The sequence below is a fragment of the Sus scrofa genome, chromosome 1 (genome assembly GCF_000003025.6).
Source record: "Sus scrofa isolate TJ Tabasco breed Duroc chromosome 1, Sscrofa11.1, whole genome shotgun sequence".
NCBI classification, from domain to species: Eukaryota; Metazoa; Chordata; class Mammalia; order Artiodactyla; family Suidae; genus Sus; species Sus scrofa.
Window position 1 is genome coordinate 262,333,529 of NC_010443.5, and position 23,376 is coordinate 262,356,904.

Genomic DNA, 23,376 nt, shown 5'->3' on the forward strand with positions numbered 1-23,376 from the left:
GACACGGTCTTGCGTTTATTCACACAGAGGAATAAGAATTGGTACAAATAATAAACATTGTTTTAAATACAAATAAATAGCTCTGGTTTCTAAAGGAAACAACTCTAGGTAATTCAAAGTTAAGTATTTTCTAAGTTCCTATTAAAAATAGAAGACTATTTTGCATTAAGTAAGTCCTACTCCACCATAACCCTTTGAGGACTTAAGGATAAAACGGTGAATTCTATGTTCTAAGAAGTCACCAGAAAAATGGGAGATAATGCTCCCACCTCCCTGAACCATCCCCCAAGTGGAAGGAGAGTTACCTGCATCTTAGAGCTAATAAATGCAGGAATTATTTAATATTTAAACATATCTGAAAAGTTTTACCTTGGGAAAGGTGATACGAATTTTTCTGAACCAGGTCTGTGAGTTCTGAAACCTCACTATGCTCAAGTTTTGGTTCAAGTGTCCTAAATTCATTTATGCTCATGGGAAGACTTAAACTCCTATAATGAAAGCTTCCTCTGCTAGGAACAATGACAGTAAACAGTCTGTAATCATTAAAAGTGGCAGCCTGGGTACCAAAAATGATTTACCCAGTCAAGAAGCAACAGTGCTGCCCAATGAAGCTGTCCATCAACCTGGCACCAAAATGACCAACACTGCTGACAGAAACACACTCCCAAATCTAGTGATGTATTTTTCTTTCTCTACTGTTATATTTTAAATGTTCAAAGTGGCAAAAATTTTCTGAGGAGAAGTATGTTTAACAAATGAAGAATCGTTTTAAAGTCATGCAGCTTTTCAAGTCTTTTTTTTTAAAACACACAAAACATGAGGTCATTACAGTCCTGGTGCCAGAGCAGTGGCTGCTCCACTGACTTTGTGTGTCCACTGTATGTCCCCACCTCACCCCATACAAGACAACTCAATTTCTTCTACTCAGACCCCTACACAATTATTAATAAATAACATGTTTGATAGTGATCAATACATCAGTGTTTAAGTTTTCAAAGAAATTTTGCTTTTCCATTTAGATTGACCATGATACAATTCCAAATAGAACATTCTCATGCTATTAAAAACAGTCTCATGCAATAAATGCAATTTTAAAAGTCCCGCATTAATAATGACATTTGGTATTATAGAAGGCAGGATTATTAAGATTAAAAAAAATGATCACAATAGAATAAAAGTGGGATTTCCAAACAGAACTTCTGTTGTGGTATAAAATGCTAAATTTCATTCTACAGTTTCGTTGACGCAAACAATTTTAAGATATACTCCATGTTTTCCTAATTGGGATTTTGAAACAACAAGCATAATTCTTAAAGAGATTATTACTACAAATCTTGCTCAAAAACCAGTTCTTTTTGCCAAGAACTTTTTCTTATTAGTCCAGTTGGAGGGATTTCCATAGAAAGTTTTGGGAAGAGCAGTCCTGAACATGATTCAAAATTTCTCATTTCCCTCCCTGTCTTTTATGTTTTCTTTATGTTGTAAAGACACTTGAGCACAGAAAATGCTGTTTGTTTTTTTTTTTTAAAGACAGATGTTAATAAATTAAGTTTCCTGATTTAAATAATAACATTTTTTTTGTGTTTGCCTTTCTCTCTGGCACACTATACAAAGTTTCTGGAGTTACAAATCCAAACAAACCAGCCAATTAGAGCATCTCAGTGTTCAAATCAGTTTTGGATACAATCCTATTTATTCTGGATGATGCTCAATTCTACACATACTTCAGGGAAGAAACATTCAGAAGAACATCCAAAAATGTTGTTACCAAACTCTACCATGTGATTGTGCTCTGTCTGATAGTACCATTCACATCTACAAGTACAAAGGCAGAGGATTTCAGGTGTGAAGACCGATTTGCTTTTGCTGTTACAGTGATTCATAACCATCATCTTCGAGATTTCCAAGCTGTTCTAGAATAGGGAGTAGTCCTTTTTTTATCTGGTGGCTTGAAGTAGGAATAAACTGGTGCTGCTGGATACTCGGCATCAGGATTTTCTGCCATCATTTTCAGCTTTGCTTCAATGGCTTTTATCTTTGCAGTGACACTGGAGAAAGAACAGAAGATCAGAGTGAGCCTGGGCACATTCAGAGAATACCTGGGTATTTCATCTTCCTGCCTCTTCAGAGAAGCATCACAGAAGCAACAGCAACTCAAACACAAACTTTCAAACATTCAGAGAGAACACACACAAAAATAATTAATGTTCTCATTTTAGGAAAGAGATCAAATCTGAACCATCTACTAGGTTTTTTCTATAAGATACTGTTAGGAGTACTTTGCACATTGCTATACTTAAACCTCAGACACTAACACTATCCAGCACCTTAGTGCTTGCAGATAGTAGGCACTCAAAAATAATTAATGTAGAGATTGAAAGCAGAGTCTGGGAGAGATATGAATATAGCCATGTTCATGTAGCATTACTCACAACAGAGAAAATGTGGAAGCAACCAAAGTGTCCATGGAAGAGTGAGTGGATAAGCCAAATGTGGCCCACATACATGCTCCAACATGCCTGAACCTGGAGGACGTCGTGCTAAGTGAAACAAGCCACTCACGAGGAAACAAATGTGTGTGATCCCACTGATATGAAGCACTTAAAAAAGAGTAGCCAGAATTACAGAGAAGGTGGAATGGTGGTCGCTAGGGCCTTGGGGGAGGTGAGAATGGGGGGTTATTGTTTAGTGTATGTAGTTGCAGTTTTACAAGAGGAATTATGGAGATGGAGGATGGTGCTAGCTGTACAACATTATGAATATATTTAATCCCACTGAACTGTACACTGGTTAAGGTGGTAAATGCTATATTATGCATATTTTACCATAATTTTAAAAAAATGGAAGAAGTAATCCATGTAGGCTATATCCTTCTTTTTTTTTTTTTTTTTGGTCTTTTCGCCATTTCTTGGGCTGCTCCCTCGGCATATGGAAGTTCCCAGGCTAGGGGTCCAATTGGAGCTGTAGCTGCTAGCCTACACCAGAGCCACAGCAACTCGGGATCTGAGCTGCATCTGCGACCTACACCACAGCTCACGGCAAAGCCGGATCGTTAACCCACTGAGCAAGGGCTGGGATCGAACCCGCAACCTCATGGTTCCTGGTAGGATTCGTTAACCACTGCGCCACGACGGGAACTTCTATATCCTTCATTTTTCAGATGAAACTAAGGCATAGAAAGGTTAACTTGCTCAGTGTTACATAGCTAGTAAGTGGCAGAATTGAGATATGAATACAACTGGACTTTGGAGCCATGTTATGAATTATTATACTGTACCACCTTCTGAATCACTGAATGATAATGGGGAAAACATCCTGGAAATCCTAGAGAGTCCCCTTTTACTGACACATGTGCGCTTAGGCTACCATTTACATTTACAGAGTGCTTACAATGAGCCAGGCAGTACATCCAGCATTTCACTTACATCATCTCCAATCCCTGCAATAATATTCCAAGGGTTATCATCCACATTTAATAGCTAAACAAATGCAGAGAGGTAGTGATTCACCTAAGGTTCACACAGCTAACAAACTGGAGCCAGGATTCAAGTGCAGTTTGTTTATATCAAAGCCCTTGCTTTTTCCTCTCCCTTAGGTTGGGAGCTGAGGAGTCCTGTACTAGAGAGAACGGGTAAGGAGATGCTGCAGAAGTTGTGAGGAACTCCCTTCTGATCAAGGTCACTGCTGTCTGGATCAGAATGCAAAGCACTGAGGGAGAGTATTTTTGGTTCACAGCTCCCTTTATTTTCCATTCTGATGCTGTCAATGGTCTACAGTTAGGGAGAGAAGCTTGGGAGGGAATGTGCATGTGGCCTTTTGGAGATCCTCAAAGGCATACCTCAGCACATACTCATCATTTTACAGGGGCAATGAAAAATTAAAAAAACTAAGTTGCAATACAAAAGAACCCTGGGGAGTTCTTGCTGTGGCTCAGCTGGTTAAGGATCTGGCACAGTCTCTGCAGTGGCTCAGGTCACTGCTGAGGCATGGGTTTGATCCCCAACCCACCTGGCTCAATGGATTAAGGATCTGGCATTGCTGCAGCTGTGGCTTGGATTCAATCCCTAGCCTGGGAACTTCTAAATGCCTCGGGTGTGACAAAAAAACAAAACAAAAAACAACAACAACAACAACAACAACAAAAAACAAAGAAAAAAAAAATGAGAGAAAGAGAGAGAGAACCCTAAAATATCACCGAGGTGCATTCCAGCACCTTTTCCATTAATGGAAAATTAACAGCCAACCATTCATTCTGCTTGCGTCACAGGGAAAACAATCTTCTCTAATTTGTCATAGATGTTAATCAAAAGCTATAAACTGAGATCCTCTGGATTAGAATATAAATGGAAAACACCACACTAGATTATCTAGTAAAAAGAGCAAATACTGAAAATAAGAAACTAAAGATATGTTCATTGTGCCATGGAGATCACCAAACATAAATGCAGTTGTCTCTTCCCAAAAGGACTCAGATCTATGAGAACCTCCATAAAACCAATCTGTGATCAAGGAAGTTCAATCTAATGGGGAGAATAGGATAGATAAAACAAGTTCCCAGCACATCCATAGAAGTCATAATTAATCAAAAAAACAACTGGGGAGTACAACATAAAGCTGCACACATTTATAAGAAATCAATGATAGTAAACAAATTAGTAACCATAAAGTTAATTTTAATTGACCAATTTTATGACTCCTGAAAACATTTTAGGATTACCTCCCCCTGAGTTTAATGAGGTGCTTATAAATCTGTTTTGTTTGCTACATATAATATTCAAGAAAAGTTGTTTTTTTTCTGTATGGCCCTCTATCCAAATAGGCATCGCTTTCCCAACTTTAGGACGAGTGCTAATTTCTGATTCTTATAAAACACTGATGCTCTTTTCATGTAGCCTCCTCCCCTCCCCTGGGACAGGCTTTAAAACTGTGCTCCTGCATTTACAGCCTGGAGTTTCTTTGAAGCTGAAACTAGAAGACTAAATTTTGAAGTCCAGGCAAACCTGGCTTAGAATCTGGACTCCGCTATTTGCTACCTGTGTGATCTTGGCCAAAATCTAAACTTTAGTTTCCTCATGTGTAAAACGAGTATAAGTGTACTTTCCCAAAGTCTTTATAATTCAATGACATACGGCAATGTAAAATGTTTAGCACAAACCCTCCCTGCTTCATGGTAAGCCCAATAAATCCTGGCTATTGTTACTGTTAACTTTTCTCCCTAGGCTACAATGCAAAATAAACCCTCTACTTCTGCTTATCCATCTACTTAACTTTCCCTTTCTCCACTCAACCCTCAATTCCTTCTGTTCTGAATTAACTCCAAGGAAGTTAACTGACAATCTGTATGTACTGGAACCAAAACTGGTAATCGTTGCTGAAATAGTACATAAAATTAAAGTGCCGCCAATTCGAAATCTGTATAAAGGAACTCATAGCTGGGGAGGAATTAGTGCATAATGACAAATGTTGAAGATAAGGCCTTATTAAGATGCTTGTGTTCACGGCAAGGCTCGTGTCTGACTGACCTTTGTGTTCCCAGTGCCAAGCGTGATGGCTGGCAGTGCCTTCTGAGCATATGAATTCTGTAAATGGGTGTTACACACTTTTGGGGGTATGGGAAGAGGTGAAATGTATACATTCTGGACACATCCATATACTAATTGAACACATCTCTCAAAAGTTAGCAGATTCTACTCTAAATTGAGAGTCCGAAGATTGATGAGAGCCTGAGTGAAAGTTAGAGTGAAGAAGTACTCAGGCTCTCGTATACATGTTTGCATCTTCCTCCAGCACACCTTCTTACCTGAGGTTAGACTGAGCGGGCTCGGTGCTGGAGGACGGCTCCAGACTAATGGGAAGGATCTTGTCATTCTTGTTATGATCATATCTCTGAAAGTAAGAAAAAGGCAAATTATCTCACCTGGGAGAAACCAGCCCTGTACTGTAGCGCAGGTGTTCAGAAACTCCAACCCCAGGTATATTGTTAGATTATTTCCAGACAATCCTAGGACTGCTTTACATTTATAATTAATGCAGAAGTTACATAGTTTTAACCTAAAAGTTATAAACTGAGAAGTTTAGAAGAGGCGTTCCATCTAGGCATTAGTTCTAATAAGGTAAGGAAAGAATTTCAACCTTTAAATTCATAGATAGTACAAATACACAGCAGGACTGACCTCTTACATTCTTATTGTCACATATCACTTCTTCACAACATTTATTTTGCTTTATTCAAAGCATTTTGAAATTTTGCTAGATTTTTACAAAGTACCAACTGTAATAGTCAACTCTTAACAGGTCTAAGGGGAGCAGAAAAGTAGGAATAGCTTTTAGCTACTGAAATATTCTCTAGGAAAAGAGCAGCTTAATTGGTGTCAGAAAATTATATACTTCTTTTAAAAGGTAAGTACAATATTAAAGAGCAATCAAGAACCTCTGATCAAAAAGACTTGTAGGAGAAGAGAACTGTGGGGCATAGAGATTCCCAAATGAAACACAGGACGAAGGATGATTTATTTCTCTTGCATGTCTTTTCTTTTTCTTTCTTTCTTTTTTTTTTTTTTTTGTCTTTTTGCCATTTCTTGGGCCGTTCCCACGGCATATAGAGGTTCCCAGGCTAGCGGTCTAATTGGAGCTGCAGCTGCCAGCCTAAGCCAGAGCCATGGCAATGTGGGATCCGAGCCGCGTCTGCAACCTACACCACAGCTCATGGCAACGCCGGATTGTTAACCCACTGAGCAAGGGCAGGGATCGAACCTGCAACCTCATGGTTCCTAGTCGGAATTCGTTAACCACTGCGCCATGACGGGAACTCCTCTCTTGCATGTCTTTTCAATGAGATGCAGAATGAGAAAATGACAGTCAGACTGGCAAACGAGACTTGATTTTCTTTTGAGTAAAAAAGCATTGGTAATTCTCCTTGTTGTTCCTATTTTTAAGGCAATGAAATTGAGAAGGCTCTGTGATTACCTGAAACTCTCATAAAGATCCAAAGTGTCTGAACTCTGTTTTTCAGCTTGGACACTGAGCTCAAATGTTTAATTTCTGTGACTCTTTACTGGGAAGCTTGTTGGGTAGAGTCTCTGGTCAAAAATCATGTTCACATAGCTAAAGACTGAGGCTCTAGTTCTAACTGTCACAAATCTTTTTGCAGACAGGTCTGTCAGGACCACACTGCAGAAGGAAGAGAATGAACTTTTGGGATTGCTCAAGTGCACATACCTCACCTGTGTGGTTGTAACATGACACTTTTTTTTTTTTTTTTAAATGGTTGTAGCTCTTTCAGTGCATTTTCTCAAGAGAACTAGGATATGAAGACCGCAGTTCACCATGGCTTGAACCTTTGGAGTCAAGGCAGACAGTGCAAAGTCCCACAAATAACTCTCAAAAAAATCTATGGAGTAAGGAAATGCCAGTGCTTTAAGCACTCTTAACAAATTATCCATTTCTCAAGCATTTAGAATAAACAATTCAAACTCTCCACAGAACTGAGAGGCTGGGAAGAATCTAATAATGCCTAAAGCAACTAATTTTAAAAATAAATACATTTTTTTCCTCCAAAGAACCACCCTGACCAAAAAAATGATAGAGGTCTGAGTATACACATCAGTCACACGGAAAAATCAATCAAAACCAGAATCTGTGGGTATGTGGAGAGAAACAATGAAGGAACTTAATCCCTCCTGAGATGTTTCTCAAAAGAAAAATCTGGCAACACACATGGTAAATACAAGTAGGAGACCACAGTATGGCTGCTCCAGATGTGCAGAGGCTGTGATGCAAATGGGTAAGTGGACAACTGTCTATCTGAATATTCATTTAGGATGAGCTGGTGCTGTCTTTTTAGCCTGTTACACTTACCTTTACTTGAGCGTGTGCCCATCGTACCACCAGCTTCTTAGACAGAGCCAGCTTGCCATTGAGACAATGGATGGCTTGTTCTGCTTCCTGTTTGAGAAAGGGACTAGTGTTAGTCAAACACTTAAAATGCTTAACTAGCTACATGTATTCTCACAGGGCCTCACAAGCTTTGATGGCTGAATTTCTAACTGCTTTTGGTAAACAAGTGGCAAAGGGTTTGCAATAAAGTAAAAAGGCAGAATAATGAAAAGGGTATGAGTTTTTGTAAATTCAGTCAAATACTGGCTCTGTTCACTTCCTGGCAGTAAAACATCTGGCTGGTCACTTAATCTCTCCGGATATTAACTTTTTCACCTGTGATACATGGACACTGTGGCATGTTTGGCATGTTCCTCAGTGTCACTGTGAGGAGTCAAAGAGCACAGGTAAAGTATGGAGCATATGGTAAGGACTCAACCAACATCAGCTAAGAGTACTGTTCTTATTAGGCGATACCTTTCCATACACTTCTGTTACAGTAGCATCTACTATGTCAAGAATGTACTCCATCCTCCCACCACCCTCCTGGGGGGGGGACTATGAAACTGTATCCTGGACTAGGGCTTATACTCCCTGCATCCCAAGTGAGAAACAGTAATGGCTTCAAAGGATACGGGAGTGAAGGAAATCGGGCCGGAAAAAGCAGGAGTGAGTCAAAGAGACTAGGAGCAAGGTATCTGTGTGAGCCAATTCATGCACCTGGCTTTCAGAGGCAAGAGTTCTCTGACTCTTTCCCATCAGATATAGGAGCAACAAGGTTGAAAGGAATTCCTGGAGCTGGATAACAGGCACTCTAGGACATTCCCAGGAAGCCTGGCTGTACTTTTCCATCCTGCAAACCTTCTCTGCTCCATTTGTATGCATGAGGCATTTGGCCAAGTGTAACCCACGTTTACCAGGAGTGAAGAAGCCCTTAAGGAACAGGAAGAGGAACAAAGAGAGTCTGAGGCCTCAGGGTAAGACGAATAGGCATTCCAGCCTTGTTTTACCAGACTCTTTTACTCCTCTGCATTGCGCCATCAGGACATTCAGCAAACAGATGGGTAGCCGCTGTGTGTCAAGTGTTCGTCACTGGCACCCTTGCCTCACTATGGCACACAAAGTTAGAGGGACCGATGTGACAGTTCATTCTTTTAAGTGTCACTTAGTGAATTAGAATTTACATGACACTCTATTAATTCTGTACATCAACAGTCATAAGATGCCAGCAGGTAATAAATGTTGCAAAAATAACTTCCTCTCCTCTCTCTGTAACTTGTTTCAAAGTTCATGTATCCAACGATATTAATCATATCTATCCTCAATTATTCTCTCAATTTCCTATAAGGTAATAATGAGGGTGTGTTTTTTTTTGTTTTTTTTTTTTTGTCTTTTTGCCATTTCTTGGGCCGCTCCCGCGGCATATGGAGGTTCCCAGGCTAGGGGTCTAATTGGAGCTGTAGCTGCTAGCCTACGCCAGAGCCACAGCAATGCGGGATCCGAGCCTTGTCTGCGACCTACACCACAGCTCACGGCAATGCCGGATCGTTAACCCACTGAGCAAGGGCAGGGATCGAACCCGCAACCTCATGGTTCCTAGTTGGATTTGTTAACCACTGAGGCACGACGGGAACTCCGGGTGTGTGTTTTTAATCTCCATTTATAGATGAAAACTGAGGCCAAAAGAAGTTATTTATTAAACTTGCCCAAAGTTAATAAATAAAACAGCCAGAAAGAGAAGCTGGGCTTTGTTAACTTCTAGTTTAATATTTTTAAACCACTATTTATCTACAACATGATCACTGATTTTAGTCGTCTGTAAAAATCCTCATCACACTCTATTGTTAGGGAAGAATAAAGAATTTTTTTTTTTTTTTTTTTTTTTGTCTTTTTGCCTTTGCTAGGGTTGATCCTGTGGCATATAGAGGTTCCCAGGCTAGGGGTTGAATCGGAGCTGTAGCTGCCAGCCTACACCAGAGCCACAGCAACGCGGGATCAGAGCCACGTCTGCAACCTACACCACAGCTCACGGCAACACCGGGTCCTTAACCCACTGATCAAGGCCAGGGATCGAACCCTCAACCTCATGGTTCCTAGTCGGATTCGTTAACCACTTAGCCACCATGGGAACTCCAGGGAAGAATAAAGAATTTTAAAATGCTAACTATATGGGGCATTCTTTCAGTTTCCGCACCCCCCCCAAAATTGAACAATTAGAACAATAATGTATCCCTTACTGTCCATTACTTTTGCAAAATTAGTGGAATTTAACATACAAACAAACCCTGCAGCACTGGTAAGGACAAATGATACTTGCAGAACACACTGATACATCATTTCTTGAGGGCAATTTGGCAGCCTTATTAGGAAAAACTAATTGTGGCCTTTGTTAACACTACTCCATTTCCATGAATATGATAAATATGCACATAGAGCTAAAAAGATGTTTACCATCGCACTATTTACACATTTGGAAATTAATCAAGTAACTTATCATTTGTTCATATAATAAAATATTATGCAGTCACTGAGGATGATATTGATTCATTTTTAAACTGAAGTCTAAATAATAAAATGTATAAGATATAGATCAATGAATTTTTACATATAACTATAGTCGTACAGATGAAACCACAATATGATATAGAATGTTTATCTTGATGTGTATTAGAAGACAGAAAAGATTTTCATTTGTTTCCAGTGGTAAAGAGGATAACGTGATCCTATTTGTGTGTTATAAGCTGTACATTTTTTCACGTCTGTGTATGAATGTGAAGAAAAAGAGACTAGAAAGATATGTAACTAAATATTAAAAACAGTGATTATTGGAGTTCCCGTCATGGCACAGTGGTTAACAAATCCGACTGTGAACCATGAGGTTGTGGGTTTGATCCCTGGCGCCGCTCAGTGGGTTAAGGATCCAGAGTTGCTGTGAGCTGTGATGCAAGTCAGAGACACGGCTCGGATTCCTCATTGCTGTGGCTTTGGCGTAGGCCAGTGGCTACAGCTGCAATTAGACCCCTAGCCTGGGAACCTCCACATGCCACAGGAAGCAGCCCTAGAAAAGGCAAAACAAACAAACAAAAAACCCAAAAAACAGTGATTATTGTTGAATATTAAGCTGGTAAATGAAGTTACCCATGTTTTCATCTATAGGAAACAGGTATCACTTTTATAATAAGAAAACCGTACAAATACAATTATTATTAATAAAACGATAAGCTAGGCAATGTTCTCATACATGACTAATAAAGTTATAGGGCTGTAAAGTGGTATGTCTATATTTCATTACATTCAATTCAATTTCTTTATCAACCCATGTCCACTCCCAGGACTAAATTTTAATGCAGAGTATGTGGATATATTGTGGTTGAAGCTGGACTTTCTTCCTCCATATATATTCAAATTTGTCTGTATTTATTCTGAGACATTGAGAAGAAGGGTCTATTTTTAAGAAATCAAAATAAAAGAGTTTGTGGGTGGCTCACCACAGTCATGGAGGGCTTCTACACCATGGGGCAAAACTACTGAAAGGAAAAGAGGCTTTGTTGGCCAGCCACTAAAGGAACAAACAAAAGAGAACAGGGAGGAGGATGTCCGTGTGCTTCACGAGGGCATCCCAAAGCATCTGGTCAGGAAAGTGGGTCAGTTGCCTTAGACTGCCAGCCGAGGGAGGGGAGACTTTGAAAGCTATTCAAATAAACTAATTCATTTGTTTACTTCATCTCCTTGAGGACACACAGAGATGAAGCAGACGCGGCTCCTGCCCACAGGGAACTGCCACTCTAGCAGTCAAGAGGGACACACAGATAATGAGGAGAGTGTAGGTGCTAAGAAAGTGGGGGGGGGGGGCTTCAATTACCTGCTTTGTCTCAAAGTTAACGAAACAATACCCTCGAGGCTGTCCCTCCAGAGCACCTGACTTGTGGAAGAGGAAGTCAAACTGCTTCACTGTGCCAAACTTCTGCAAGAGCTTGAGGAGGTGGTATCTGTGGAGAAAAAACAGGGAACTCAATTGGCCCCTCAGCCTTAAGTGGGAAATAAAAGCAGGAGACAGTCTACCCAGGGATAAAATCTCGCCCTGCCCCCTGCCTTCCTCCAAACTGCCTTGTTAGTTTATTTGGCAAACACAGTTGTTTGCCTCTATTTGGAATGGGAACGAGAATTGTCATGGCTATGCGTTTGTCCAGCACAAAAATACCAAACAAACAAACAAAAAAAACCACACCTAACAAACAGCTGTCTGGCTCACAAGCACCATTTGTTTTTCTTTTGGAGAAATGCTCAAAAATAGTATTGACTGATTTATTTTTAATTTCTTGGCAATGAAATAGTATATGTGAGTAACTACAACTCCATCAGAGGCACACATTCACACTGGAAACGCCAAAGCCAACCCTATCTCAGAAATAAACAAAGTAACACATATAACAAAGGGTAAAACAAACCTGGAAGACTTCCCTGTCAGATTCACAGTTAATTATTAGCCCCAAATTGCACTTGAGGGAAACTCTGCCAAAAGCCCAACCACAGCCAGTGGCACTTTGATAAGCACCTGAGAGGTTCCATTCCTGATGTGACTGAATGACAGGACAATGTGGAACCTGAGGAACCGCAACGTGACTGAGGCTGGTCTCACACAGGCGGGGGAACCTGGCCAATCCTGTAAATCTTCCAGCTGCGGATAACTACCCAACTTCAGTTGCTGTGACAGAATTTATGCTCCGGAGTGTGGTCCAGTGACGAACACAGGCGCACAGGGAAGAAGACACTCCCGCAGGAGGTTCACCCAAAGCTCTTGCTCGCCACTCTGCCCCTCACCCTCTTTCTGGATTCCTTTCTCCGAAACTTATTTGGTTTCTATAGAGCTTTTAAGTTATTCAAACAGATGTGGCCTTAACAGGTTGCTGTGGCCAATCTCAATTCCGACTTCCTGTCATCTGATGTGAGGGTGAGACAAACCAACAGCTCTCCCGTTTCCTTTTCCTCTGGCCTTCCTCCTGGCATCCTCCGCGCTATTCAAATGGAGTCAAGGCTTTCTCTAAACAATGCTGTCCCTGTGATACTAAAAAGGTATCAACCCACATGCTAAATCTGTTATTACTGGGAATTCTACCCCACAGGGAGTCAGCAAAGCTGTCGTTACAGCCACATTTATATTCACATTGTTTTCTAGGAGAAACTCATCAAGATTTTATTCTTGAGTAAGAATCTCCTTTGGGAGGCAGAAAGATATGAAATGGATCATAAGTTACACTGAATTTGCGACTAATGCACATCAGCAAGCGAGCCCTTTATCCTGGATCAGGTGCCTGACACACTGCAGCAGGGAAGACATAGTACAGGTCTTATACTGGGGCAGGATGTGAGGATCCCAAGGCACATTGTGGACATGAATTGGGTCTTTAGACGTGTTTCGAAAGGGAAAACAACCATAACCGTCTAGGTTCCAAATTCTCAATTTCCATGGAGATACCTCGACTGCTAGTGAGAACCTAAGAGGTGACCCTTCAGGGGAAAGGGAGACGCCTCAAGAGCAAATTTCTGGTGTTACTTGATTTCTGGGAACAGGCTTACAGCAAGGGTGAGTGAATGTACATCAAATGCACAGACAGACAGGCTAGCAGAATTACTCTCAGGGTCTTAATTCACAGCTGCATCTTCCATTTACTAGACCTTAACACTGCACCAGTTGCCATGAATGGTGGGTCAAACCTGTTTTTTAAAAAACTCAAGGATGACTGTGGGCTGGTCATCTTTTCATTAGCTCCATTCTACTTAATAGCAGGAAGGTAAGGCGATTGGCATTTCCTAGGAAATGAATTTTAATTTACTCAGGAAAAAAAAAGAGCCGACAGATTATTCTTTGAAAAGCTAACAAATGCATTCTGCCCGAGAAGTGCGACCTTAAGATTCCAGGAACATCTGCTTAGGTCTGTGTCTTTCAACTTCTCCAGGATTTCTTTTCTTGTTTGATAATTTCTTGAAATTATCGGAACACCGAAACAAAAGGAATGAAATGTTTACTATTTTGCTTCCTGGAGATGGGGACTGCAAGCTCTGATAGTGAAAAAAGCCTGAAGAATCTTGCTTTCACATCTGCAAGCACTTTCATCTGCTGCTGAAGTCTGAGAGCTCGCTACTCATCAGAGCCTTGCTTCGTGTAGTGAAACGTGGGCTCTGCAGCCTTCAGGAGCTGCAGAATTAGTACACCAGTCCTATACAGAATTCTGTACAGGAAATTACAGAAAACAAGGTTTGAACGGGTCGTCAATATAATCAATGAATGTAATCAATGTTTTCTGTGATGGGTCTTTAAGATGGCCTTCCTGCCTAATGACACAGAGGGAACTGATCTACACAAATGTCAAAATGACACCTACAAGGTGTCGAGCACTGTATTAGGCACTTGGCCTACCCAGATGAATATAGCTAGGTCTCTATCTTCAAAGACCCGAAATTCTGGTTAGAGGAGAGAAATATGTAAACAACCAATTTTACAACAGCATGAAGCCTGCACAAAGGGGTATGTCTGTGACCACACAGATGAAGACGACAACTGTGCAGGGAAGGTGGTAGTTGGTGATATCCTGCGCAAAGACACAAGGTGAAAAAGACTGATCCATTGGAGGAGAGTGTGGATAGACAGTTAAGAGATGAGGCTGAAAGGCAGGCAGGGGACAGGTTGTGAAAGATGTTGTGGGCTTAGTGAGGGAATTTTACATGATGCTGTAGGCACTGGGAAGCCAATGAAATGACATTTAAGATTGTTCTTAATGCACAATTTATTTTAGAGAAACAAAGAAATTTTCTTTATAAACTTATACAAATTATTGTGTGACAGGTCTTCATGCTGTATGCCCTGTATGTTATTAAATGGTTTTACTTTGTTTCAAATTTAAATAAGCAAACAGTAAAGATTGTTTCATGCAAACAAAGCATGAGAAGAAGCATGGATCATGAAGGGAAAATAAGGAACGGGCTAAGAGAATCAACGATATCTTCGGGGAAAACTGTTCTTACATGCGAGTGCACTTATTCTCCCTTGAATTCTAGTTTAGCCCTGAAAGTCTGCATTAGAAGCACATTCCACCTGGGTGGCTCTCCACTGTTTTTAAGTTTTCTTCCTATACCTCAACCTCTCCTCTTCCTCTCTACAAACTATGCCTCTTTCTAACCATTCCACTGGCCAGTGGACACGATTCTCTTCAACTTCTCAAACAAGAAACACAGGGTTATCTTCAGCTCTTCCCTCCTCTTCAATCACTTTCTTTCTCTTTCAGGCTCCGCCCACTGGTCTCCAAGTTCACTATCTCTCCCTAGGTGATACTACTGGCAGGGCTGAAGCCAACTTTCTCAGATTCTCTGTTGAAGGCACTAGTAATGATATTTAGAGGTATTGTTTTCACTCTTACAGTTAGCCTGGGTCCTGTAACAATTTAAAAGAAGTCCTGACATTTTAAAATTTAGACTAGAATACGTTATGACTGTCCAGTTGTTTGCATTGTTAGAATATTTGTGCAAAGAGCCCTAAATTAGGTGGTGGGCAACTGGTCCTATCATTAACTACTTTAGTGAACTGAGTCAACTCACTTAACTCTTTACTTAAAAAATAGGGAAATATTGGTCGTGGTTCAGTGGTTAATGAATCCGACTAGGAACCATGAGGTTGTGGGTTCGGTCTCTGGCCTCGCTCAGTGGGTTAAGGATCCGGCGCTGCCATGAGCTGTGGTGTAGGTCGCAGACACGGCTTGGACCTGGCACTGCTGTGGCTCTGGCATAGGCCGGCAGCTACAGCTCTGATTCGACCCCTAGCATGGGAACCTCCATATGCCGCTGGTGCGGCCCTAAAAAGACAAAAAAAGACAAAAAAAAAAAAAAAAAAAAGAGAAATATCTGTTCCACTTGCCTCACAAGGTTGTTACAAGCTTAAATAAGAGCAGCTATGCAATATTACTGCTAGAAGACATCTCTAGATCATTCAGTGGAACATTCTCACTCTATAGGTAAGAATTATGAGGTATAACGTAGTTAAAAGGAATCAGACTATAGTAGAGAGAACATGGGCTCGGAATCTGCTACCACCCTAAATAAGAGTATGTCATCATTCCCTTAAATCCAAATCTCTAAGATCTATTTAGTTATACAGACATTCCTGGCAGGTCACAGGGCCCCAGAATGGTCAATACTGCAACTACACAGTGAACAGAGGATCAGAGGGCTAGATGGGTGGTCAGCAGTATGTATCCTGTTGGGAAAGGCTGACGGACCCCCTACTTAACTTGAGTAGAACTCGGATTAATAACATGCACACATACACCAAAGACTAGAGTTATTACAAAATAAACTTTGAAAAACTGAGGGGAAAAGTTTTTTTTTTTTTAAACTATCGCTGTCTTACACGTCCTATAACCGTTCGTGACAGTAAATATATACTCTTACTTCTCTCCTAACAAGAATTGAGAGAGCATTTGTAAAGGAGAAGCATTCACATCTGTTTATGAAAGAGATAAGGAAGAGGAATGGAAAGGTTAGGGACCTGTGTAGGAGGGAGAGAAAAGGGTCTGTTGAAGGTAGGAGCAACAGGAACTAGCAAATCTAAAGCAGAGATTTGCAGTGGTATCAGTTTTTTTTTTTGTTGTTGTTGTTGTTATTGTTGCTATTTCTTGGGCCGCTCCTGCGGCATATGGAGGTTCCCAGGCTAGGGGTTGAATCGGAGCTGTAGCCACCGGCCTACGCCAGAGCCACAGCAACGCGGGATCCGAGCCGCGTCTGCAACCTACACCACAGCTCACGGCAACGCCAGATCGTTAACCCACTGAGCAAGGCCAGGGATCGAACCCGCAACCTCATGGTTCCTAGTTGGATTCGTTAACCACTGTGCCACGACGGGAACTCCGGTATCAGTTTAATTGGCAAAGCTGGAATGTGCTTTGCAACCATCTGTCAAGAGTCACTAGAAGTTTAGGGTTTTTTTTTTTTTTTTGATGGCATGTAAAATTCCCAGGCCAGGGATCAAACCTGTGCCATAGCAGTGATAATGCCAGGTCTTAACTTGCTAGGCTATGAGGGAACTCCCAGGGATTTGAATTCAAATAATATTTTCTGAGATCAGATAACCACATGTTCACATAAGTTTTATCACGCAGTCCTTCAATGCTTGGGAATGACTGTATGTATATATATTTTTTGCCCTTTTTTAGGGCTGCACCCATGACATATGGAGGTTCCCAGGCTAGAGGCTGAATCAGAGCTGTAGCTGCTGGACTACACCACAGCCACAGCAACACAGGATCCAAGCCGCATCTGTGACCTACACCATAGCTCATGGCAATGCTGGATCCTTAACCCACTGAGTGAGCCAGAGATTGAACCTGCATCCTCATGGATACTAGTCAAGTTCATTATTGGTGAGCCACAATAGGAACTCCAGGAATGACTCTATTTTAATAATTAGTTCGGGTCCATCATTGCCTACTTTGAGAGGAATAGGATTCAAAAACTTGGAAGAAAATCACATATTTCTACAAGATAAGACCCACCTAACTACAATGTTAGGTTTCTTTGCTGTAATTAAGTAGATTAAATGAAGTAACACTAAGCATTCCATGCTAACTATAAGCTACAATCAGTAGTTATGTCTTTAAGAAGAAATTTAAGGAGTTCCCTGGTGGCTCAGCAGGTTATGGATCTGGCATTGTCACTGCTGTGGTGTGGGTTTGATCGCTGGGCTGGAAACTTCCACATGATGTGGGCGCAGCCAAAAAAAAAAAAAAAAAAAAAAAGAAAGAAAGAAAAGAAAAAGAAATTTAATAAATCAGTTTGTTTAATCAAGAAAACATTTTAAGATAAGGAAAAGCAGTAGAAATGATCTCTGACGCTGGGGAGGTGGGAAGTCAGGGTAGAGCCAGCATGGCCCTGATGGGCAGCCTAGGACTTGATGTCCACTTTTGGCCTGATATAAAAAGAACAGAGATACCAGCGGGAAAGTTTCATGAGTCAATGTTCCTGTCAATGCTCTAACTAAAGCAAACATTCATATTCTCCAGCTTATGACATGAACTGAGGTGGCAGATGCCCATTTGAACCTTCCTGTCAAGCAGCAGGATACAATTACAACAAGAGTATCATTACAGGGAACTGCAGCCAAAACAATGAACATTGTTTCCACGCTTCAGATTTCCATTCAGAGGAGCAGAGGTGGGAATGGAAACCACTCTTGGGAGCATCCTCTCACAGCTTGGGTTTTAGATGATGGAAACAGCTTCTCTGTTTAATTCCCCCATTAACTGAGAGCTTGGGCAGGTTCACATGTTCATCCTCAAAGCCATAAGCCATAGAGAGAGCCAAAATAAATGCACAGTCTACATTCCAGGGCCTTCATGACCAAGGTAACGTCATTAGGGGGCAACACATCTTAAATACCATCATAATTTCTAGAGGGACCCAATGATATCTACACTTAGCCAACTGCACTGGAGCAGTTTTAAAGAACTGAATATTTTGTCATGTTCCTGATATGTTAGTTTACATCTCTTTTCTTCTCTCATAATCCCCAAATCCTTTCATACACCTCTTCTCAGACTCAAAACAAGCACATTCCCTTGTCTCCTCTCCCCTTGTCTTTTAACACTATTCCAAAGGGAGTAAGTTCTAGAACCCGGGATACACGCCATGCTTGGTTTAAGCACTGACCCTGTACAGCTCAATCCATTCACCCATGACTATCCTGCCACCAAGCACCACCTGCCCCTTCTGAATAACTGGGGGAAGGAAAAATCTCTCAATTCTCTCTGCTAAGAATTTCCTTTCCACTATAATATCCACAATGGAAAGAGTTGGGAGACAATTCAATTAGTTTTGTGGCCAAGGGCAAGGCACGTCCCATTTCTTGGGCCTCAGTTTCCTCTGGTGCAGGATGAAAGAGCTGAAACATACCAGAGGTTTTTAATTATGCTCCACGGAACCCTAGAAATGACTGCCAAAGAAGAGGTGGCTGTTGCCAAAAGCCATTCTTAGCTTTTATTTTACATGCAGGTTCTGATTGCTTTAAGACAAGGTTCTTCAGATTTAAAGAAATTGGCTTAGCAGGACACCTGGCATACAATAGGCAATCAAATCATTTAATGAATGAATGAAAACCAAAGGGACTGGGGTGATCTCTAAGATCCCTTCTGACTTTATGTAGTTTCATGGCTGCTTTACATGAATGAGAGTCAAATGGTACCTCTCTGCCTTTTTGCGATGGTACTGATGCTTCTGCTTTTTCCTTCATTTTGAGCAACAAAAGTACGCCAATGGCTGGTTTTAGAAAATAATTTCCTAGTCAATGGGTGTAAGTATTTTCAAAATAGTTGAAAGTAGAGAACATCTTTGGGAAGCAGGGAAAAGAAGTATATGGTTTAAAAGGCTACCCAAGTCTGTATCTTCATAGTAGAAGAGTCCAAATATAGGAAAAATGATAAGATAACAGGTTAAAACAACATCACATTCCTTTTGAAGATGATGAAAACATAAATAAATGGGCCAAAATATATTCTACAACCCTTGAGAGTTCTCTTGGACATCATCACCACAAGCATCCCAATTCTGTAGGGAATTAAAACAGCTCGGACTTACTCTGTGATTTTGGGGTCCAGGTTGCCGATCCATAACCGGTGCCCTTCCTGCAGGGAACCCTCTGAAAGGATGGATGCGTTCTCCAGGGGAAGAGTTTTGGTTTCTGCTTCCATCAATCTCTATGAAATACTAGAGGAATGTGAACATTCAGGCAGGAGAGGAGCAACGCTGTGTGAACAAGAGACTTCAGATTCAATTCAACAAACATTTATTCAAGGAGGGCATGCCCTGGGCAGTCCTTCAAAGGCCTCAGTTATTCCACAACCAGGGCCCCAGCACCAGTTCCCCTGGGACAGCTCCTCTGGCAGCCAGAGAGCAAAAGATTCCACTTAAGGAGAAAGGGGAGTGGTTCTGTGTGTAGACCGAGTTTTCCTCTTCTGAAGCCAGAGGCTGACTGGGCAGGAGGCCAAGGTCTCTATTACGATACTCTAGTTCAACAACTGTCACCCAAAGTAAGTCTTGGAAACCACCAGAGAGTTTTAATGACACTTAAAAGGATGGGTGGGGAAGAATAACAATAATTAGTCAATGAACTATTTTCATGTTTAATATTTTGGCAGACATTGGGAAAAAGAAACTAACTTCCAGAGTTCCTGTTGCAGCTCAATGGTAACGAGTCTGACTACTATCCATGAGGACAAGGGTTCAATCCCTATCCCTGCTCAGTGCGTTAAGGATCCAGCATTACTGTGAGCTGCAGTGTAGGCTGCAGACGAGACATGAATCTGGTGTTGCTGTGGCATAGGCTGGTAGCTGCAGCTCCAACTCGACCCCTAGAACTTCCATATGTCACGGGTATTGCCCTAAAAAGCAAAAAAAAAAAAAAAAAGAGTAACTAACTTCCTCTTTAGTTATTCCAGTTCTACTATTTACTAGTTCTATAATCCTAAGCAGCAAGTTACTTAACCACTCTGTGCCTCAGTTTTATCTGTAAAAAGAGGATAATAAGAGTTGTGCAGATGCACTGAGTTAATACATCAAAAGCATTAAGAACAGTGCGTGGCACCTAGAAGCACTCAAATAATTTTAGCTTAAGTTATTACTAGTCTTAGTTCCTGAAATGTCTCACCTCACAGCCACAGGATGAGGGTTATGATGGAGTTGGTAATGGAAAGAGCAAAAACCCTGTGGTCAGAAGGCCTGGTTTCAAATTTTGGCATTTCCATTGGAAGTTACTTCTCTCTTAGAGTTTCAGTTTCCTCATCTCTAAATAATAAAAGTTGCTCTGCTTATAACTTAAGAGATGTTGAGAAGACCAAAATTAGACAACAGATATAAAATTAAACTTTAATGTATAATGTGGTAGAGAAAGAAAAAAGGCCTGGGCAGATGGCAGGCTGTGCCAGACTTCAGAACTCCTTGCTAGAAAAAAACATGGGTCCTATAAGACCAGAAGTGCCTTTGAGATCACTGCTGTAGGAACTGCGTCTTAATAACAACAGCTGCCATACTGAATGCTGGCGTTATCTCTTATTCACCTCAGCACAGCCTCTACAGTCTAGCACACAGTAGCCCCTAGATATTGTTTGTTAAATGTGTTTATCTACCCCTCCAACACACAAGGGCGTTCTTCTTCCTCTCTCACATGTTCAATCTGTTCTGTAATGTGTGAAAAGCAGCTACCAGCTGCTGAAAAAGAGAAATGAATAAGCCACAGTTCTTGCTTTTACTTCCTGGGAGAAAGGAGAAATAGGCATGACTAGAATCCCAGGCATGGAGGTTGGGGGAGGAGAAACATTTTGTCTTCTCCTGGATTTCCTTTCCTTCTACTTTCTTACAGACCATTCATTCAAAAAAGCCTGTATTTTCCAGGCATCGTCTAGGTCCTGGGGACAGAGCAGTGAACAAGCAAGGTTTCTGCCTTCTGGATACACATATTTAGAAAAGGGGCAGGACAAAACAAATGCAAAATAAATATACAAGGCGTAATTTGTGATCAGTGCTGCAAACGTAGTTAAGCAAGGAGATCTGACAAGGAGATTGGGGCTGGACTACTTCAGAATGAGTGGAAAGCCCTCTAAGGGAAATGACATTTGAGACGAGACTTGAATGTAGACCCTTCTGACTCTCTCATGTCTAAAAACAGCAATAAATAATACCAACAAGTACTTAATACCACACAAGTGAATCATTTTAAGGGGAAAGAGTACAGGGTATGGGGCCAAAAGACAGGCACTCAAATACTGGCTTTTGCACCCAGGATTTATTATTTTGTGACTCAAGTCGTGATCTCCCCTCAAGTGTCCTCTAGCCCTAGAAAAGCTTTCCCTTAACAGAGTAAGGGCATCTTGTTAGTCTCTATCACAGGCACTTTTTCTTTCCACTCAATACCAGTTCAATGCCTTATACGTTGTTTTATCTTTCGTTTCCCTCACTAGAAAGTAAGATATGAGAAAGTAAGCTACTACTGAGCAGGGTCTTGATTATTTTGATGATTCTATCCCCCTCCCCATCCCCGCACTTAGTACACTGGCTCCTGGCTGGTGCTCAAAGTTTAGTGAATGAACGAATGAATGAAGCAGGCAAGCCATTTCCCCACTTGGAGCTTCCGTTTTTTCTTCTTCCTTGATATGGGCATTATTATCCTTATCTCGAGTTGTTATGAGGCTAAAATATGGCAATACATTTGATAAGTTGGCACAGAGCTTTTTGAGAAATGGTAAAGTGTGATAAGTGATTAAGATGGCATGCAACTATCTCAAAATTCTTGGGTTTGCAATGGCGACAACCCTTCAGATTCACAGTTCACAAAACGCTTTTTAGCCTTCCCCCATCCCGCCCCCGCCCAGCTGAGCTATAACTACCCTGGAAGCCAAGAACAGTCATTTGGGAAAACTGAAGTGCAGAGAAGCAAAGGCGCTTCTTCTTAAAAAGCTAATGGTAATGGTGGGGTCAAGGCTTGAATCCCGGCTTCCCGATCCCTGGCCGCGAATTCCCAGCTGCGAGGGGTCATTACTCGGATTGATATTTCCGGGCCAGCGGCGGGACGATCCGGGGCGGGGTCTGAGGAGCCGTCTCACTGGGGGAGCCTCCGCTGGGAACTCCTTGTCGGGCCGGCGCTAAAGGGTAGAGGCGCGTTGTGGCCGGACTCACCTCGTGACTTCGGAGTCCTCTCCTCGGCTCATGCCCCCAAAGCAGGTCCCGTCTCCGCGGTCCCACGGCCCTCTACACCCGTCCACCTCAACGCCGCCAGCTGCCAGGCCGCCCTTGACGCACTACGCCTGCGCCGCCGCACCGCCCCGTGACGTCACGACGCCCGCGCCGCCTCCGTCGCCGCGGTCGCGCGAGTCTTCCTAGTACCCTGGGAGCTAGCTGGTGAGTGTCCTCGGTATAGTCTTGAGGCTCGCGCGCCAGAGACTTCTGCTCAGGGACTTCTCAGGGGACTGTTAGGGCCCGGAACACCGTTCCCGATGCATTCCGTTGGAATCCGGCTTGACCTTTACAGATGGGGGCGGGACTGGTAGATCCGAGAGTCTCACGGGTTGGGGGCGGGGCTAATCGCATCAGCTAGGAACTTCCAGGATGGGAGGCTTAGGTTACTAAATAGTATCAGGTACTTAGTTGCCCGCTACCTGGCAGGAACATTTAATTTTCTGAACAATCCCGTGGGAGGTTTCTCCCCATGATGGAGAAACGGAAGCTCGAACGAGTAATTTCATCACGGTCACGCGGCTAGTGAGTGAGGGGACTCAATTCCAACATTACTCTGTGCCGTCCAGTGACAAAACAGTCATTTCAGTAGCCCTTCTATATTGGTAAAGTGCTTCTGCAGCTCTTATCTCATTCGATCGTCCCGGTAACCCTAACAAGTCGTATTGTCATCTGCAGATGAGACTGAGGCCAAGAGAGTTTGACCTATGTAAGGTCACATACCCAGGAAGT

At 41.9% G+C, this 23,376-nt stretch overlaps 2 protein-coding genes across 5 annotated transcripts in view; one reads left to right on the forward strand and one right to left on the reverse strand.

Annotated features, from left to right (window-relative positions):
* On the reverse strand, positions 1 to 22,752 carry RBM18 (RNA binding motif protein 18). 4 transcript variants are annotated; one of them, XM_001925816.4, is made up of 6 exons: positions 22,588 to 22,752; positions 19,495 to 19,623; positions 11,738 to 11,864; positions 7,858 to 7,944; positions 5,801 to 5,886; positions 1 to 2,048 (listed from the first exon to the last, which is right to left on the reverse strand). In XM_001925816.4, exons 2-6 carry the CDS (start codon positions 19,605 to 19,607, stop codon positions 1,889 to 1,891), a joined length of 573 nt encoding a protein of 190 aa, XP_001925851.1. In that variant the 5' UTR covers positions 19,608 to 19,623; positions 22,588 to 22,752; the 3' UTR covers positions 1 to 1,888. The 4 variants fall into 4 exon arrangements, with proteins under 4 accessions (XP_001925851.1, XP_005654590.1, XP_001925831.1 ...); XM_005654533.3 differs by having other exon boundaries at positions 19,495 to 19,613; positions 22,588 to 22,729; XM_001925796.4 differs by having other exon boundaries at positions 19,495 to 19,662; positions 22,588 to 22,714.
* The window catches only part of MRRF (mitochondrial ribosome recycling factor), a 60,123-nt gene continuing 59,212 nt past the window's right edge, over positions 22,466 to 23,376 (forward strand). The window contains exon 1 of the mRNA XM_003480599.4: positions 22,466 to 22,809. The gene's annotated coding sequence lies outside the window, so the exon portion shown is untranslated. The remainder of the gene's footprint in view (positions 22,810 to 23,376) is intronic.

Coding starts and splice junctions, on each gene's coding strand:
- RBM18 (XM_001925816.4), bottom strand. CDS start 19,607: ATGGAAGCAGAAACCAAAACTCTTCCCCTGGAGAACGCATCCATCCTT. Junction 7,945..11,737: donor TTAACTTTGAGACAAAGCAG/GTAATTGAAGCC, acceptor TTTCTCAAACAG/GAAGCAGAACAAGCCATCCA. Junction 2,049..5,800: donor CCCGCTCAGTCTAACCTCAG/GTAAGAAGGTGT, acceptor TTCTTTCTCCAG/TGTCACTGCAAAGATAAAAG.